At 41.2% G+C, this 18,995-nt stretch overlaps 2 protein-coding genes across 2 annotated transcripts in view; both read right to left on the bottom strand.

Annotated features, from left to right (window-relative positions):
• The window catches only part of gtf2f1 (general transcription factor IIF, polypeptide 1), a 235,715-nt gene that overhangs the window by 41,101 nt on the left and 175,619 nt on the right, over positions 1 to 18,995 (bottom strand). The gene's annotated exons all lie outside the window — the stretch shown is intronic.
• cacna1aa (calcium channel, voltage-dependent, P/Q type, alpha 1A subunit, a) overlaps positions 1 to 18,995 on the bottom strand; it is a gene marked incomplete at both ends in the record, with an annotated part of 141,769 nt that overhangs the window by 39,194 nt on the left and 83,580 nt on the right. Inside the window, 7 exon segments of the mRNA XM_080446597.1 lie at positions 624 to 710; positions 5,274 to 5,384; positions 7,274 to 7,438; positions 7,789 to 7,990; positions 8,906 to 9,046; positions 9,333 to 9,493; positions 9,955 to 10,054. Of these exon segments, the coding sequence (XP_080302723.1) occupies positions 624 to 710; positions 5,274 to 5,384; positions 7,274 to 7,438; positions 7,789 to 7,990; positions 8,906 to 9,046; positions 9,333 to 9,493; positions 9,955 to 10,054 (967 nt within the window).

Below are 18,995 nucleotides of genomic sequence, written 5' to 3'. Positions count from 1 at the left end.
TCTCTCTCTCTCTCTCTCTCTCTCTCTCTCTCTCTCTCTCTCCGTCTTGTCCTCTCTTGTCTACTACTAGTACTTTAAGACGTGCAGACAGATGGGCAGGCCTGCAGATGTGTGCTTAAACCCACTTAGGAGGCACACACACACACACACTCACACTCTCACACACACACACACACACACACACACACACACACACACACACACACACACACACACACACACACACACACGCTCGCTCCTTCTCTCTCATACCTTCAATCATATACAAATACTTCAGGACAAACACATGACTTACACACATCCACGTGTGTGTGTGTGTGTGTGTGTGTGTGTGTGTGTGTGTGTGTGTGGGGGTGTGTGTGTGTGTGTGTGTGTGTGTGTGTGTGTGTGTGTGTGTGTGTGTGTGTGTGTGTGTGTGTGTGTGTGTGTGTGTGTGTGTGTGTGTGTGTGTGCACGCGCACTTGTTTTTCTATCCTGGTGGGGACTTGGTGGACTTGGTGGTTCAAACTCACTGACACACAGAGGCATCCTTCAAACACACAACACACACCTTCCCTCCTTCCCAGCCACCCGTCCACCCCCATACACACACAGACGCATGCACGCACGCACACATGCACACTTACCCCGAGTTCAGTAACCAGGATGTCAGTGATGCTGCCCAGAACTGTCACACAGTCGAAAATGTTCCAGGCATCTTTGAAATAATTCTGTGGGGAGACAGAAGAATGAGAGAGAGAGAGGAAGAGGAAGAGGAATAGGAAGAGAGAGAGAGAGAGAGAGAGAGAGAGAGAGAGAGAGAGAGAGAGAGAGAGAGAGAGAGAGAGAGAGAGAGAGACAGAGAGACAGAGAGAGAGAGAGAGAGAGAGAGAGACAGACAGACAGACAGACAGACAGACAGACAGACAGACAGACAGACAGACAGACAGACAGACAGACAGACAGACAGACAGACAGACAGACAGACAGACAGACAGACAGACAGACAGACAGACAGACAGACAGACAGACAGACAGACAAGACAAGACAGACAGACAGACAGAAAGGGAGGGTTATGATGGAAGGGGAGGATGTTTTAGACAGATGGAGACAGGTTGGGTGCACAAGTGACAAAGGACAAATGGAGAGAGAGTGATAGCGAAGCGAAAGGACAGCAACAGGGATGCACAGTAGCGACGGGAGACAGAGTGAGGTATGGGGGAAAGACATAGAGGACATTGGAGAGGACAGAGAAGAGAGAGAGAGAGAGAGAGAGAGAGAGAGAGAGAGAGAGAGAGAGAGAGAGTACTTCAGTGACGGGAACAGGAAGGAGATCAGAACATCAATGACACCATGTTGGATGGTCGCCAGAAGACCTAAGAACAGTGTGTACTCGTCAGGAGACTTGACGTCTGGCCTCCGGAAATCACATATAGATGCATACAAGCTGTACCATAATAGACCAGTGGTTCCCAACATTTCCTGGATCAGGGCCCACTTGAAAAGCTCAAAAGGGTTCACCCAAATGCTGACCACTTCGGATGACCATTTTCAGTGCATGTTTATTTCAATGATCAGTCAATCGATCGTGTTCCGGCTTGGCTCAATGGAACTAACGTTGTATACCGTGACCTGTTTATCAGTATGACAATGAAACCTAATTTTTCAAGGTTTTAAGAAAAATAGACTATAACATAATAATTAGTTAGTCATTGTCTCCGCCAGGCCGAAAGCGTGGCCGAGACTATGTTTTCGCCCCTGTCCGTCCATCCTTGTCCAACCTCTAATCCTAACCCTATTTTTCCACATTGGCCTGTTATAGCGCAAGCGTGTTTTGCCGATTATTGCAAAACACGTTTGGCCTATAACGCTTGAATCGCAGGTCATACAATCAAAATGATTTTCCCCTTGGATTCCTTGGATCATTACGTAACTCCTCATTTGTCATAAATACTATGCTTTCAGTCGCTATAGTTTAAAGTCTTCTTTCAATTACCATGATAGGCGTTTTGTGATAAAGTATAGGGTATGCTTCTAGGGCTTTTACTGGCTCTACTGAGTGAAAACCAGCCCTTGCTGTCCTTCCAGCCAATAGAGCATCGCAGTTCCCGCCCACTTCCTGGTTTTTCGTGGTGCCGGAAGGAACAACTCAATGCATTTTTCCCATTGACATTTCCAAAAATATTTATATCTATTAATTTAAGCCTCGAATCAAGCCATCATGACATGACATGAATCATGACCATAAAACGTTTTTTTCTGTGATTTTTTTTATTTTATATTTAATTATATGCTATACTATATTTAATAAATACCCTTTGTTTTGCCGTTTTCAAAAAAAAAAAATCACAGAATCAAACGTTTTATGGTCATGATTCATGTCATGTCATGATGGCTTGATTCGAGGCTTAAATTAATAGATAAAAATATTTTTGGAAATGTCAATGGGAAAAATGCATTGAGTTGTTCCTTCCGGCACCACGAAAAACCAGGAAGTGGGCGGGAACTGCGATGCTCTATAGCAGTTGTTTCCGGTTGCTTTTCGGGAAAAGAAGTGGCTTCAAAACGGGCCTGTAGAAACCAATGTGTGACGTCACCGTTCCCTTCGTCCATATATTTTACAGTCTATGATTTGTACCCTCTCTCAGTTAAAAGAACACTCAGGATTTTGCAGTGTATACACATGCCACTACAGTATTACATTTCAAAGTGTTACCATAACTGTGTAAGAATGTAAGTGTAAAATAATTACCTGGATTTTAACGTGTAAAGATGAATATGTAATAATAATAATAAAAACACTTTAGTTACTAGTTACTTTGTAGATTTGGATTATTATTCCAAAACATACATTAACCACTTCAGCACTATATACATTTCGGCCATTTGAAAATAGCAGATCTACAAGCTTACAATGCGTCGCGATGCGACGCATTGTGAGCTTGTAGATCTGCTATTTTCAAAAGATTTGTATACATTTGAAAACTTAATGAGTACTTTTACTTTTGATACTTTAAGTAAATTTTGATGCCAATACTTTTGTACTTTTACTCGAGTACATTTTGAAATCCGGGCTTTTACCTGTAACAGTATCTCTGTTACTGCAGTATTGCTACTTTTACTTAAGTAAAAAATAGGAGTACTTTATCCACCACTGCCCGTCAGTACAAAAGCACATGTAAGGATCCACGTTTGTACACTGACGAGCCGGTTGTTGTTTTCCCGTTGTATTCTAAAGTGCGTGACATCAGGGGACACTATGGGACGGTATAAGGACCCACTGCTGGCAACTATGAGGCCTCCATTGTGGGCTGTTCAACGTATTGCCTGCAGTCAAACTGTGCATTAGACAGGGCAAGGAGAGGCAGAGTGGAGCATAAGGGGAGAGTAGCAAATAAGAGCGTGCACTTACATGTACATATACATGTGGTGACATTAATAGTCCTATCTATATTCGGTTAGACGGTTCCTGTCACATTAAAGCTTTAATTTGGAACTTACTTTCATGAATAAAACATTTTAACCAATGTGTATGGTAGAGTATGTTAATACAATCTGCAGTGGTTGGAGGGGGGGTCTCCACACTCTTCCATTGAGCCATTAAACCCTGGTGTCGGGTTAGGACATCTACTGGTTGACAACTAGTAATGCCTGAAGCTCATCAGTGCAATGTCTCCCTTGGGTCAAGTGGGCGTTCCCTCTTAACTCAGTGGTAGAACGTTGCTCTACCCCAGGTTATAATCCTGTCTGGGACATTACGGACTGCAGCTTTAAATCTCCTAATGTCTAAAACCACTCACACTCATATTATGGTCTCTGGCTCTGAACAGCAATGAAGCAATCACTTCACTTTTGAGTATCAAAATTACATCTTCATGCAGTAATAACATTGTGTAATTGTGTCAATTAATTATTTATACTTTGCACAAAAATCATTCCACTCTGTTGTGAAAATGATGGTGCTGGTCAGTAATGTTTGTGTGTCATATATAGCTAATATAGGTATAATAATGGAGATTGAAGAGCGAGTTAGCGATAGGAAAGACATATTCCTCTACAACATTGGCACAGGGGAGGGTGATCACTGGCATAAGTGTGAGAGAGAGGCTTTTTCTTTTAAATTGAAATATATATATATATGTTTTAAATGTAGTCTATTAAATGAAGTCCCCTTATATCTGTATGCAAATTGCATCCACCACATAATTCTACATTATTCAAACTCTGAACTCTGACTGGGGAGGGAGTCTGGGACATAGGGTAAGTGGGTTATTGCTCTGAGTCTAACAATCATTACAATGTCCTGATATGAAAGAACATGGGTTCCCTGGGTGCTATTTATGACCACCTCAGCTGGGTCGAAATGAAAAGTAGTTTCCCCTGTTGGAATCATTTACAGTCTTTATTGTGGGCTTGCTGCAGGAGCAGCGAGCACACTATAGATATCTTCACTATCTATAGACTCTATTCTCCTACATACTTTGACTTAGAAACTCAATTCAAACTTTATAACATCCAGCTTACTGTGGACATCTATGCTTTTTCTTTGAAATAATGTGTAGTTTTTCAAATATTTAACTTTAAGCGCCCAATGCCACGTCAATGGCCATGGCCATTTAAAGGGTAGCAACACTAAAGAACACATGAGTCTATAACTGTCACAATACTCTATACCCCAGGAAGCCAAGTTGGTCATATGCTGTATTGCTACTGCCAGGATTCAATCCCATGACCTTGTGGTTCAGAGTCAAGAGCTCTTCCAACTGAGCTACCCATTGAGTTAAAATTTGAGTACTTTTACTTTGGTACTCAAAGTATATTTTGATGCAAAAACGTTTGTACATTTCAAGCTCCAAACCGTCCCCCCCCACACACACACACACACGCCACATACTCCTCGGCTATTATTTCCCCATACTCAATTCTGTTTCACTTCTTAATGTGCTATTATTCTATATTGCCTTTTATTCCTTGGCCCCGTTTATCGCTACTTGCAGCTATATTTTTATATCTATATATAGGATGATTGTATAGGGTGTATACATCTGTGTACTTTATTTATATTAGTTTGAAAGTGTAATTATTGTGATGTTATTCTTCTGTACCTATTGTACTTCTTTGTCCTTAACTTGTCTGTAACTGTAACTTGTACGGCTGTGGTGGCTCTAGCGCCTGAATTTCCCCAGCGGGATCAATAAATGTATCTATCTATCCATAAAAAAACAGATCATTATGTAAGCACAGAAAGTACAGTGCATGGCACGCGCACGCACATGCGCACGCACTTACTCACCAATATTCCAAAGGCGATGATCTTCAGTACACACTCAACGGCGAAGAGAGAGGTGAATACAATGTTGAGGTTGGCCAACACATCATCGTAGGTTTGGGACGATCCGTCATACTGCGCGCGCACACACACACACACACACACACACACACACACACACACACACACACACACACACACACACACACACACACACACACACACACACACACACACACACACACACACACACACACACACACACACACACACACACACACACACACACACACACACACACACACCAGACAAACATGCACACAGCGTGGGACAGAGAGGATTATAAAGACATATAAAGAGACACAGACAGCCAGAGATATCATAGCTGAGAGGGAATTCATAAAAATTGTACACTTGGTGTTAGTTATGGGCATAAGGTTTTCAAAAACCATCGCAAGCGAGTTGGGCTCGCCCCCTAGTGGTCTGTTTGCAATTAAAATCCAATATTAGATACGGTTGAAACCCCAAATAATTGATAGAAGATATTTTTCAATGGGTTCTGTTACTATTGGGTATGCTAAATAACATACAAAAATGTAGGAAAATCAAACTTCTGGAATGGCATAATTTTCAAGATGGCGGCCACGATGGCTGCCGGGGGCTTAAAATGCCTAGAAACTGGGAGGGAATATGTAAAAAATCATAACAAGTTTTAGATTTTTGGCATGGTGTTAGGTATGGGCATAAGGTTTTCAAAAACTATCGCAAGGGAGTTGGGCTCGCCCTCTAGTGGTCTGTTTGCAATGAATCCAATATTAGATAGGTCAGCATATGGTTGAAACCCCAAATAATTTATAGAAGATATTTTCAATTGATTCTGTTACTATTGGGTATGCTAAATAACATAACCAAAAAAATTGAACTCCTGGAAAGGCATCATTTTCAAGATGGCGGGAGCTTAAAATGCCAGGAGCTTAAAATGCCTATAAGCTGGGGGGGAATATGTGCCATATTCCCTTTAAAAATCTCTTCTAATTTATTTTATCAATTATTTGGGGTTTTCAACCATAATACTGAAATATCTAATATTGGAATAATTGCAAACAGACCACTAGGGGGCGAGCCCAACCTACTTGCGATGGTTTTTGAAAACCTATGCCCATACCTAACACCATGCCAAAAATCTAAAACTTGCCACCAAAGTGCACAATCTTGATGATTTTGGCCTAATTCCCTCCCAGCTATCAGTTAAAATGTGGAAATATACAGTATAGATACTACTAAACAACAGCAGTGATAAGCAAGCCACAACCAATGTGAGAGACGGCGAGAAAGAAAGAGAGACAGAGACAGAGACTAAGAGATAGACAGAGAGAAAGACAGAGACACACGAAAAAGTTTGAGAACTACTGATGTACAGTATATCTGGTCTACCTGCTGCACTTTTGACGGTAATCTGTTCTGTTATTCAATGTGGCCACTAGATGGCCATGTCAGACTTTAACATGTACTGTACTATTTTACATTGGTGCAGTGACCTGTCACTCACTTAATGTATATCTGACTAATACATTCATTTGATATGTTGTGTTATTTGATATGTTTGCACAAGAGACTGCAGAGAACACTGTCTTACACTTTATGTATACCGGTATTTGTTTTTGATATTTAACAGATTACACACAGAATGTATTTATAATATCACTGTACTATTCTTGTGCCTTGTCCATATACTGTATCTTTACACTTATATTTACACATATTTATTTAATGTGACTGCAATTCGTAGGAAGATTGCATAAAATAATTTCAACCACTTTATACCTGGTGTAAACTTGTGATGTGACAATAACGTTGAAGTTGAGAGGGACAGATAGATAGAAAGAAAGAAAGAAAGATAGAAAGAAAGATAGAAAGAAAGAAAGAAAGACAGACAGAGAGCTCTACCTAATATCATGTGTGATTTTAGCATATTTACAGGTATGTCTATCCATGTGTGTGTGTGTGTGTGTGTGTGTTTTCACCTTCATCATCAGCACGACGGTGTTGAGCGCGATCATTGCCATTATGGTATACTCAAATGGCGGTGACACCACAAACTCCCACATGCGGTATTGAAAGCTCTGTTTGTTGGCTGGCATGTGTCGTGTCAGGGGCCTGGCGTTGATGGCAAAGTCTATACAAGCTCTCTGGAAAACACAATGACATGAATAGAAATGAAAACATTCAGGATGATGTTAATTATACAAACGTTGACAAAACATCTCATGTCGCTCCATTTCTGCTAAATAGCGCAGCTTGACATTTTTTACTGTGATTATACATGTGCAGCTTTTCTCAACATTTTGTCAAGTTTGTCTGACTCACTAGTCAGTTTCTAAATGCTTAGCTCAACTACAATAGTAGTCTCTCTGGACACAACTTTCAAATGCTTCCACCATGCCCTCCCCTGCTGTATCCTTGTTTCCTTTCCTCCACCCCTCTACCTGTTCCTCTCTACAGCCCCCCCCCCCCCCTGTCTCCTTTCTCCTTGTTTCACCTCATTCTTTTCAAGGCTGTACTCCTCCATCATCTTGTCTCCCTGTTCTTGGAAGGTGATGATGATGAGAGCCACGAAGATATTGACGAAGAAAAAGGGGAAGACCACGAAGTACACCACGTAAAAGATGGACATCTCCATCCGGTACCCCGGGCTCGGGCCCTGGTTCTCATAGGTCGCATCCACTGAATGTTTCAGCACTCTGGAAAGGAGGAAGGAGGTGCAGTCGTCAGAACATGTGTGAGTAATGTGAAGTGTCTGCGTGCGTGTGTGTGTTTGTGTGAATGCACGTGTGTACAATATATGTGTGCATACTGTATCTCGTTAACCCATAAAGACCGGGAAAGCATCCGTCATTTTAAATTTTAACCACTTCAAGCATTATTTTATACTTTGGCTATTCAAAAATTGCAGATCTACAAGCTCGTAGCGCCGCGCTGAGTGCCGCACTATAAGCTTGTAGATCTTAGCCTGATTATCAGACTGAAGCTGCGTGGAGCTTCAGTCTGACATTGTTGGCTCCAGTGTAGGCGATTACAAGGGGGAGGGGACTAGAATTTCCCTCAACAATTTGAATTGGTTTAGAATTTCCCTAAACCAATCACAAGGGATCCCCAACCCCACCTCCGACTCTCATTGATTGGACGGTACTTTTTGTACCGAATAAATCCTAGGTCCACATTACAACACCAGACCAAGAGAGGCAGTCCACTCAGAAAGTGGGCGGGGTCTATGGTATGGAACCAGGCTATGTAGATCTGCTATTTTTTTTAAATCATGAAAATATGTGCAAATCTTTGAATATATATATTTTTAAGTGAACATTTGTAACTCAAATCTTTGCTTCTGGGGGTCCCTGGAACAAAATATTTTAAGATGGGGTTCGCGGCCAAATAGCCTACATATAATTTTGGGGGTCCTTTACATGAAAAATTTTGGGAACCACTGATATTATAGCAATATAAGTGTTAGGACTTAGAAGACATTTGTAGAATCGGCCTCAGGTCTTAATGGGTTAAATGTGAAATGTGAAGTGTGTTAATGCGTGCGTGCGTGCGTGCGTGCGTGCGTGCGTGCGTGCGTGCGTGTGTGCGTGCGTGCGTGTGTGTGCACTCACTGCGGCCACCCCTCCCCAGTTGACACTGTGAAGAGGGTGAGCAGGGCCCAAGCCACGTTGTCGTAGTGGAAATCGTACTTCTTCCACTCCCGCTTCTGCGCCTTCACTTCGTTATCTCGTTCATATACCAAATACTCGCCCCTGAAACACACACAGCACACACACGCACGTCAACCTTTGCTATGTTATCCCATTCATAAACCCCATACTCATCCCTGAAACACAATTTACAATTTTGGCATGTTAGCAGATGCTGTTATCCAAAGTGACTTACAAGTGCATGGGAGATTAGAGTAAGCATGAACACTAGTCAGCTAGTCAACCAGGTAAAAAAAGTAGAGTGCAGAGAGAACAATGTAATGCAAGCCACCATGATTTGCTGTTACAAAATAAAGTCATAAGATATGACTATATTAAATATGGATACCTGCAATCGCGCTCAAATTCTTTGGATTCGTCAGTGCAGAAAAAGAACCGTCCCTTAAACAGCTGCACAGCCACGACAGCGAAGATAAACATGAAGAGCATGTAGACGATGAGGATGTTCAGCACGTTTTTCAGAGAGTTGACCACGCAGTCAAACACAGCCTGGCATCAAAGAAAGACAGGAAGGTAAAACAACAACAACAACATACAAATAGATTACATCTTTGGCGTTATTATTTCCGCCAGACCTAAGTCCAATATTATGTTTCTGCCCCTTTGTGTGTGTCTGTGTGAATCCGGAGCTAATCTCGCAAACCACTAGACCAATCAGCAGCAGACATTTTGTGCACACTGCCAGTACACAAAGTAAGACATTAGAACGCAACAATCTCATGGTGGCACTATACCAGCCTGCTTGACGTTTTGGCCTATAATTCTTCAACAATACAATCGACTTCCAAGCTTACAAACTTTGTCTAAACTCACAGAAATTGACTTACCTGTGGGTGGGGCATATTTTACAAAAAGACAGGAGAATCCTAAACACATTATCCGAACGACCGCAAATTTGAATCACATATATTGAGAGGCCAAGATGTTTTTCAAATAGACCTATGGGGTACCTTAAGCTTGGGTAGACGTTTGATGGTCTTGAGCGGTCGCAACACTCTCAGAACCCTCAGAGACTTAATGGTGCTGATGTCTTTACTCTTGCTGCTACCCCTGTACGCATGCACACACGCACGTGCATGCACACGCACACGCACACACACACACACACACACACACACACACACACACACACACACACACACACAGAAAGGAAGTCAGCAAAGGAGGAGCATGCTTAGGGTAAAATGGAAGGCTTTATATGTCCTTGGGATTCCACAATGGCTGGAGGTAGCCATTCCTGGATGGTAAAGCTGTTGCCGAGTTAACTCAAGATGAGTAACTGCGTCTGGGTTAAACACATAGCAACACATGCAGCATTGCTATTATATTACCCTGTAGCCTTATTGCTAAGTGTGACGTTAGCGTTATTGCTACATGCTACAGTTAAGTGGTATTTTCAACTACAAGCTATGAGAACAACTGATATCATCTCTCCCTAGCAGCTATGCCTGCGCTGCAATGCATTTCAATGCTTTTTAAATGGCTAAAGAATTGGCTAGCACATGCCCAGGCTAATGGTGCAGTTGACTCATGCTGCATTGAAACCTTGCTTTCCATGCCATTATAGATCGGTCTCAGGAACTATATTCCATCCAGAGACATTTGTAGAGAGAGTTTGGTCTAGAGAAAGGCACATAATAATATAATATTCTACGATAGCAGATGACTGAGGACAGCAATATTATTGCAGTATCTTAGGGCCAGTTGTTCACTGTCTATGATGTTACGCGAACCTTGACAGAGACAACTGGTTACTTACTTGCTAACAAAGGTAGAAATGCCCTACTGGCTTCAAACATTGGTTTAGCCAAGATAGTGCTATGATGTAATTTCAACTTCTACAGTGCTGTCTATAGAACTACAAGGCACATATTGTTATATAGCCAAACTCTCTCTTCTTTACACTCTACACATATTTCTACATTCATTCAGCTATGACCAATTCTTAAGTCTCCCAACCCTGCCAAGGATAAGCTGGATTCGTGGCACTGCTCAAACAGCATGATATCTTGTCGCGTTGCAAAGATATTTTATCCAGCATTTCTGACTTGAAATGCTGAGCCAGACCTCTTTCTTTTTGGGAGAGAACAATAGAATGAGATAATATTAGATGTGTGGGGAAAGACTGAGGCAAACCCTAACATTCTGTTTTTTTTATCTCAGTTTCCTCTCACAGCCTAAAAGCAAACAATGTACTGTTGCAATTCACTGATATATATACATAACTTGCTGACTTATGTTCCCCGAATACCAGAGTAATTAGACATAAACAAAACTTCAAACCACAACAATAGATTAACTTGTCAGCAACAAGTAACATTTTGTGGAGTTTTCACCTCACAGCTCTACGTTCCCAGAATCTATTGATGCAAATGTCAAACATGTGTGAGAGTTATTCCTGTCTGTGGATGAGGAGTTCTATTGTCTCTGGCTGCGCGTACAGCTGGTACACCAGTCGTGTCGTGATGACGTGCACTATCTATTAGAACAAATTAATTGCATTCATAGTTACAGGTATGTCCGCATTTGTGTGGGAGTGATTGTACAAACCACTGCTCATCACCATCTGCTCTCCAACACATTGTCACATATGCATGTTTTCCCCCCAACTATCTATTATACCTCATGATGATGTTTGCCTTTTGTTTATTCTGGGGGTCTTTTCATTCAGAACTCTGTTGTTCATAGTTTCTACCTTCCCTGCTCTGATCTCTTAGTGTCCACGTGAGATTTCAATGGGATTTGCCTCTGGTTCGGGTCAGACTTGACTCAGAAGAACCAGTTATGTTTTGAGCCAGAGCTGCTCCACACAGACATACAATGGGAAGAGAAAATACATAAAGGCTGTCGAAAGTGATGATGACAGATGGACAACGTTTTCAAGAAGAAAAAGAAAGAGAGAAAAGCCTTGTGATCAGAAGAACAGGCAGCAGCAGGAGGAGGAGGGGGGAGGGAGCTAGGAGGACAAGAGAAAGAAAACTTTACCCGCTGCCGCTCCTGGAGGTCCAAACGGAGAGATGAGAAAGGGGGGAGACACAGGGAGACGGAGGATAGAAATAAAGACAGAAAGAAAGACAGACATGTAGATAGATACACAGACAGAAAGTGGGAGAAACAGACGAGGAGAAGGGAGGGATTTGGAGAGAGGGAGCGGGGAAAAGGAGAAAGAGAGCAAGGCCTGCGTTTTGTTAGATCAACCCTCCCACCCAGAACTTGAGCTACAACTCTTAAACGCACACACATGCACACAAGCACAAGTGTACTTTCATCATTGATGACTGATCAATGATACATTAGACTCCACTGGGGGCTGGGGGGACATTCAACTCACAAACATTGCATTCTAAATCAAAGTAAACTCTGAATTTAAGTGATATATAACTAGTTATATTTATTTTATGTTGGTGTTGTTTTTTGTTTAATTTATTTGTACTGTTGTGTTGTTGGTCTTTGTCTGTTATGTTATGTCATGTTTATTTGTTGAAAAGAAATAAATACTTTAATGACAAAAAATAAATGAAATGAATAAATAGTGACCACTATTTAATATTCTCAACAAGCCCTACTCACATTATTTGCTACCACTTTTTTTGTAATTAGCTACTAAACTGATTAGCTCTACTGTGGCTACATTGGTTTTGAATAAGGAATGCTAGTAGGATGTCCTTAAGAAAAGTAAGCCTGAGAATAGCCTGTTTGGACATAAAGCCCAGTACTGTTTCAGAAATGGTCCACAAGACACCGCTGACCCTCGGACCAGACTAATTGGATCAAAGGGGCGATACACATCTCCAACAAGAGTGCTTGCCTGGCCTATCTGGAGCACGGTTTGATTTCTGCCCGTCAAGGCCCTATCTGGATGTGTTTGGGTCTCTTCTAACTGCTTTGTAGTTTTGATTTGATCTTCCAGTTGACCATCAGTGACTTTAACCCCTACAATAGTTAAATGACAATTTAAACATGATTGGTTGAACGAGCTAAATGTTTTGCGCGTGTCCGTATGATCACAACCATACAGTTGCATATTATATGTGCTGTGTTCCAAATTGCTCACTCGTTCACACTATATATATATATATAACTTAGGGTGTCAGACATTTTGTATGGAGTTTCATACAGGGCCAGATCTATGCACAGGAATACTTTACACATGCCTACCACTAGGGGGCCCAGACAAAGGTGTAACAATACATAAACTGCCTACTAAAATAGCTACTGAACTGATTAGCTATTCTGTGGCACAATGGTTTTAATTAGGAATGCTACTGTATACACATGTACTGTGGTACATAAGATAATTTGTTTTAATAATATTTAACATATATGCATAAACATACATTACATTTAACGTATTAAATGATTCGGACTCGCCATATTGGATGTTACTAGCTCGTGGTTAGAGTACCTGCCCTGAGATTGAGAGGTCAGGGTTCAATCCCCGACTGGGTCATACCAAAGACTATAAAAATGGTACCCACTAACTCCCTGCTTGGCACTCCCCTTTCTATACGCAAACTGTAAGGGGTCCATTTCATGTTGCACATTACTAAGGAGGTTATTTAAAATAATTTGCTCCAAGCTTTTGATTATAAATGATGTCAAGGCAACTGGACGATAGTCATTAAGGACTTTGGGATTAGAAGTTTTCGGCACTGGAACTATAAGCGAGGTCCTCCACGCTTTTGGAATATAGTGCGTATCTACCAATAACTGGAACATGTGTCTCAGTACAGGGCTGAGCTGTTCCCTACACTCCTTAAGCACATTATCCCATCGGGACCCGATGCTTTGCGTGGGTTAATTCCTTTGAGGATTCTACACACATCCTCCTCTGTTATATTAAGTGATTGACTACTGCCGAATTGGTCCTTTAACAAATTATTTTCAATAGAAAAATCTGGAGAATCAAATATGTCATAAAAGGTATTTAATTCATTGGCCAAAGACAGATTGTCACTAGTGTTCATGACCTCTTTCTTTTCTTTTATTCCTGCCATTGTATACAACCCCTTCCATGCTTGTCTTGTGTACTTATACATTATGGCTGGGGTGGGGGATGTACAGTATTTAAGCTGCCCTCACGCTACAGAAACAAGAGATAGGCTACTATGGGCCACATGGCTCAGGAACAGTTGGTTCCCAAGGCTACTTATTCCAGTGGATGTGGATTACTGTATGTATTTCAGTACCATGTAGTTGAAAGCCACAAACAACACCCACTCCCATTTTTGACAAAGATTAATTCATTAATTCAAGTGTTCTGATTAATAAATGTATTATTTATGTATTATATTTGTGTGTGTGTTATTTAGCCTTGTGTGTGTGTGTTTGTGTGTGTGTGTGTTATTTAACCTTATTTAGGCTCTTGCACCGTTAAATCAATTAATTTTATTTCAAGATGGTCAGTCACTTCATCGTCGTCATCCTAGTGCCAAGCCTGAGTGGGATTAAAACTCAATTTCTAACCAACGCAAGACAATTTTCAGATGTGCTTACGCATGTAACTTTTGTTGTCGGCCTACTTTTACTGTGTTGCATTATTAGCTGTGCGTTAGTGTTTGTGGTCATTGAATAGAATTGCTGTTATGAACATAATGTAACGCTGTCTTTCACGGTTGTTAAATGAGTATAATAGTTGCTCAAATAGCCTTCCCCATCCTCTGCCTTGAGAATAATAAAGTCTGCCTAGTGTAATCTATCCATTTAATCCAGCCGTGGTTCCAAACCTCAATTAAAAAATGTATTCAATAATGTACCACATTAGCCCAAATATTCGATAATAGAATATGTTGGAATGGGGAAATAAAGAAAATGAAAGAAAAGAAGCACAAGAAACATGATAGAAGTGAAAAATTAAGCTCCTTCCTCTGTAAATGTTATGTTTCTGTATGTACTTTTTTGGAGCATCTGTAGCTTAAATGACTTGTGTTGTTAGCATTTTTGCTAGCTGTCGCAGACCCCAAATGGAACACTTGCAATTAACATTTCCTTCAGCTGTGTGTATGCATCAAAATGTCTGCTGTGAAAAGGTTAAATTGCACCTGAGCAGACAGATGGGCTTGTGAGAGGTATGTAGTGTGTTCCAAACACATTGTTTTGCTGACTAATTCCCTACATACTGAAGCATATATAGTTTGACTGTAGGGGAAGTGAACGAGTGAGCGATTTGGAACACAGCCACAGTTTGATTTTATTGTTGCACAAGTAACTCAAATGTTCACTCTTTAAATTTCAATTAGTTTGACCTTCGTGTTTAGTGTGCTAATCACTACAGCGGCTTCGGCATTTTGTCTGTGATCCCCCGTTGTTCTTTGAATGATTCTACACAGTAAAATCCTCTGTGTTCATTTAACTCTGAGATGAATACTCTCGGTTACAAATGGTTAAATTATTATATAATATGATTTTGCTATGTAATTCCGGTTTCCCTTGGGCTACAAACGCAGGCCTAACAAAGAAAGAGAAACATACAAACACATGTATAAAGACAGTTCACCCACCATACATAGTATGTCAAATGTCAACAAAGTAATTAGAGGACAATGAGTTAGTGGTGCAAGCACGCCCACATATATACATATATAAATTGGAACATAAGCACATACATAACAACAGACATACAAGACACAGGTTAGAGCACAGAGTTTATGACATACACAAATAGGGAAAGGGGCTGGAACCAGAGCCAGCCTGGAAGACAGGGAGCACCACCACTAGAACCCTGGAGGACCTGCTACACGATGGAGGAGTAGACATGTGTTGGCTTGACGCTGGTCTGGAGTCAGACATCTTCAGCCCCATAATGGTATTTGGGAATGTAATTTGTCTTTTCCAAACTCTTTCCAAACGCATTCTTCATTCAAAGTAATGCCTTGCTGTGAGCCATATTATGCATATTGCTGTAACATGTTATGCTAGCACATGAACCTCTGGAGCACATTGCCTCCAGTGAAGAGATGCTAGCAAGGCTAACAATCTTTCTTTTTTTTTAATTAGCTGAATTGTTTATTTAAGGGGCAGAAGATGTCTTGTCCCAGTGGTTGGGGTGGGGGTGGGGCGGTGTAATTTCTACTTTGAGCATCCAAGAAACTCTAACATACTCCCAACAATCATGTTCCTCACATTCATGACCAGGGTTGCATTGCTCATGGGACGGCCTTGCACGCCGTGCAGGAACCTATTTGACCAGGAGCACGCGCAGGCACATGCATAGATTTAAAACAACTTTAAATTCACACCTCAACAAAGTTTACAAAGGCTCCCGACTCACACCAGTTGAATTAACATAGGAATGAGCCTAGATGCATATCAATTGTCCATTGTGTGACCTGTAGTGTAGGTGTTAAGCGACGTGCGCATCACGTCATTAAAATAGAGTGCAACCACGTTCCAATTCAGCAATGCAACACTGTTCATGACCACTGACTAGAAATACCTGGACGGGTATTATGAACATCTAATGAGACCCAGCCACATCTTTAGGGTATCAGTGGTCAAAAGTGTGAGGAGGAAGCAATGAAGGAGATGCTGAAGAAGATAATAAATTCCATCTTTCATGAAAGGGGTTGGGGGGGGGGGGGGTGGAGGGGTGTTAGGGAGGGTGGGGGGCAGGGTGTTATGCAGACACAGCCATGGCTTCTTCTCCTAACACCTCTATGTAGAGGATGAATCCTTTTATGCTCTACTACAGTTTTCCCATTAGGGTAAGCAAGAGGTTTAAGCAGAGGGCACTTAGGGACGAAGTGAGCAAGACCAAGGCCGTATAAGGGTCAAGAGGATAAGGGAACAATGAATGGTTCGTGTTATGGGAAAGCATGCTGGGATATATGCAAATTAAGGGGATTTTCTTTGGTTTGCGCTTGTCAAACTCCCTATCTGCTTATGACGCAAAGTCATACATCTAGGGTTATGGTTGAACCAACCACAGTTTGTCATAATGCATAATGCACTAAATTATTCATGGTAGAGTCATTCCCATTCTCATAGGCATGGATATGGAGATCTGACGTCTGTGCATGGGTGCACACCATCCTCATGTGCACAGTCCATCAGAGCTGGAGTCCTTTCCAATTCTGTGGATTCAGCCAGTGAAATTAAACTAAAAAAATGAATTTAATTCAAGAAATTATTACATCTATGTCTGAATGATGAATTGACAGCATTTCAAGTGGGATCCTTAAAGGAATTTAAATCAGATCACAGATGAACTCATGTACAAGACATCGATGGCAATATTGAAAGTGCCTTTAAAGACTACACACTACTGGAAGTCATTTACACTGTTCTACTCAGGCAAAATAATAATGTATGCCTGCAGTGATAATGCATTTTTTTTGTATTGCAATTTTGACTTGTCCACAGGGAACTTTTTTTTCTTTTCTTTTTTTCTTGCTAATGTGTCTTTTTCTCAGCTGTGCACTGTCGCATGGTAATTGTTTGACCATGCGCACATTTTACTATGTTTCTCTGCTACTGTGTTTTTGCTGTATGATGTTTTTGTTGTATGACCTGTTGTGAAATGCACAGAGACCCCTTGCTTGGGGTGATGTTGCACTATAAATACAAATAAACTGAACTGAAACTGGAACTGGGGGTGCAACAGTTAATCGAACTAATTGATTTAATCGGTTATAAAGAAGAAAAGAAGAAAACATCTTCAAGAATACAAATCTGTTTTGTACAACAAAGTATAAAGTTGGGCTTAAGTGGCTAATTAGACAAACTGATTTAGTCAATTAGAATTTATTTGCATCAATGCATTGAAAAATGCGGTTCTCGATTATTCGATTAATCAAAAAGGTTATCAATAGACAGAATAATTGCTAAGAATATAATCGATAGCAACAGCCCTAAAGGGAACAAACGTTCATTTCAGGTAGACTAGACAGACGGTCCAGTCAGGGAATAAGGCTACTGAAACGTATGCCTAATATCATCTATTTATGCAACATCCTGCAAGTCATGATAGCTTCTCAAACATAAAATACTGTTACATCATTCATAGAATGTTCTATAGATTATGATACACTAGCTAAGACCATCAAGCTAAATGATGGCTATTAGCAAGAGTAGATATGATTTGCTCTGTGAGAGAGTGAATTGATTCCAAACTGCTTGCTCTGTATGTCAGTTAATAGGGTTAGGACACATCTTAATGCGTTGGGTATTTAAGTTTCCCTTTGTATGTTAAATAACTTTCAGTCTATAACACTTCTTCCTCAAATAGAAGGGAAATTGATCTGTAGATGCATGAACTGTTAACATGGGTAAGATCCTATATTGTTGCTCATAACAACCATAACAACATAGCTTGTTAAGTTGCAGTCAGTGCTGCCACATGAAGAAAACGTCAATTTAAGAATTTATAAGCTGGCCACACAAAAGAGGATGATGCACACATACATACACTGATCCCATATTCATGAACAGTGGTCAAAGTGACTGCAGTGCGTGGTTTACAGTCAACATTATATCTGCTTAGCATCCTTTAAACGCATTCACACATAGCCAACACTTGGATTCTTCCATCCATTGACTTATTGACTAAGTTCTGTTGATCCTCATTTTACAGCAGTTCCCCGACCCCAACCAGCCTCACCCGCTATCTAAAGGCATAACAGTCAATTCCCCCCCCCCCAAAAAAAATCCCCAGTTCATGCTTTCACCCAGTACAGTCTTTATACTTTACCCCGCCCTGACCCAAAGCCTACCTCCCACTAACCGAATCCCGGCATGGAACATTGACACTTATCTTGAGCCCCTCGGTTGAGTCCTACTCCCAGGCGTGCAGAATAAGGAGGATTTAAAATACCTGCTCCGACGTGGAGGAGGGATGAGGAGTTTTGGGGGAGCGAGGGGCATTATGCCTCGACGCGGGGCCACACCTCCAGTCTAGAACAGCCTGGGCACTAAAGGGTTACAGGTGTGGAGGGTGGTCCTTCGCTCCCCACGGGAGGAAGAGGAGAGGGATAGGAGGAGGTTGTGGAGAAAG

This window comes from Gymnoscopelus braueri (assembly GCF_963280865.1).
Source record: "Gymnoscopelus braueri genome assembly, chromosome: 13".
In the NCBI taxonomy this organism is placed as follows: domain Eukaryota; kingdom Metazoa; phylum Chordata; class Actinopteri; order Myctophiformes; family Myctophidae; genus Gymnoscopelus; species Gymnoscopelus braueri.
This window is presented reverse-complemented; position numbering and strand designations above follow the sequence as displayed.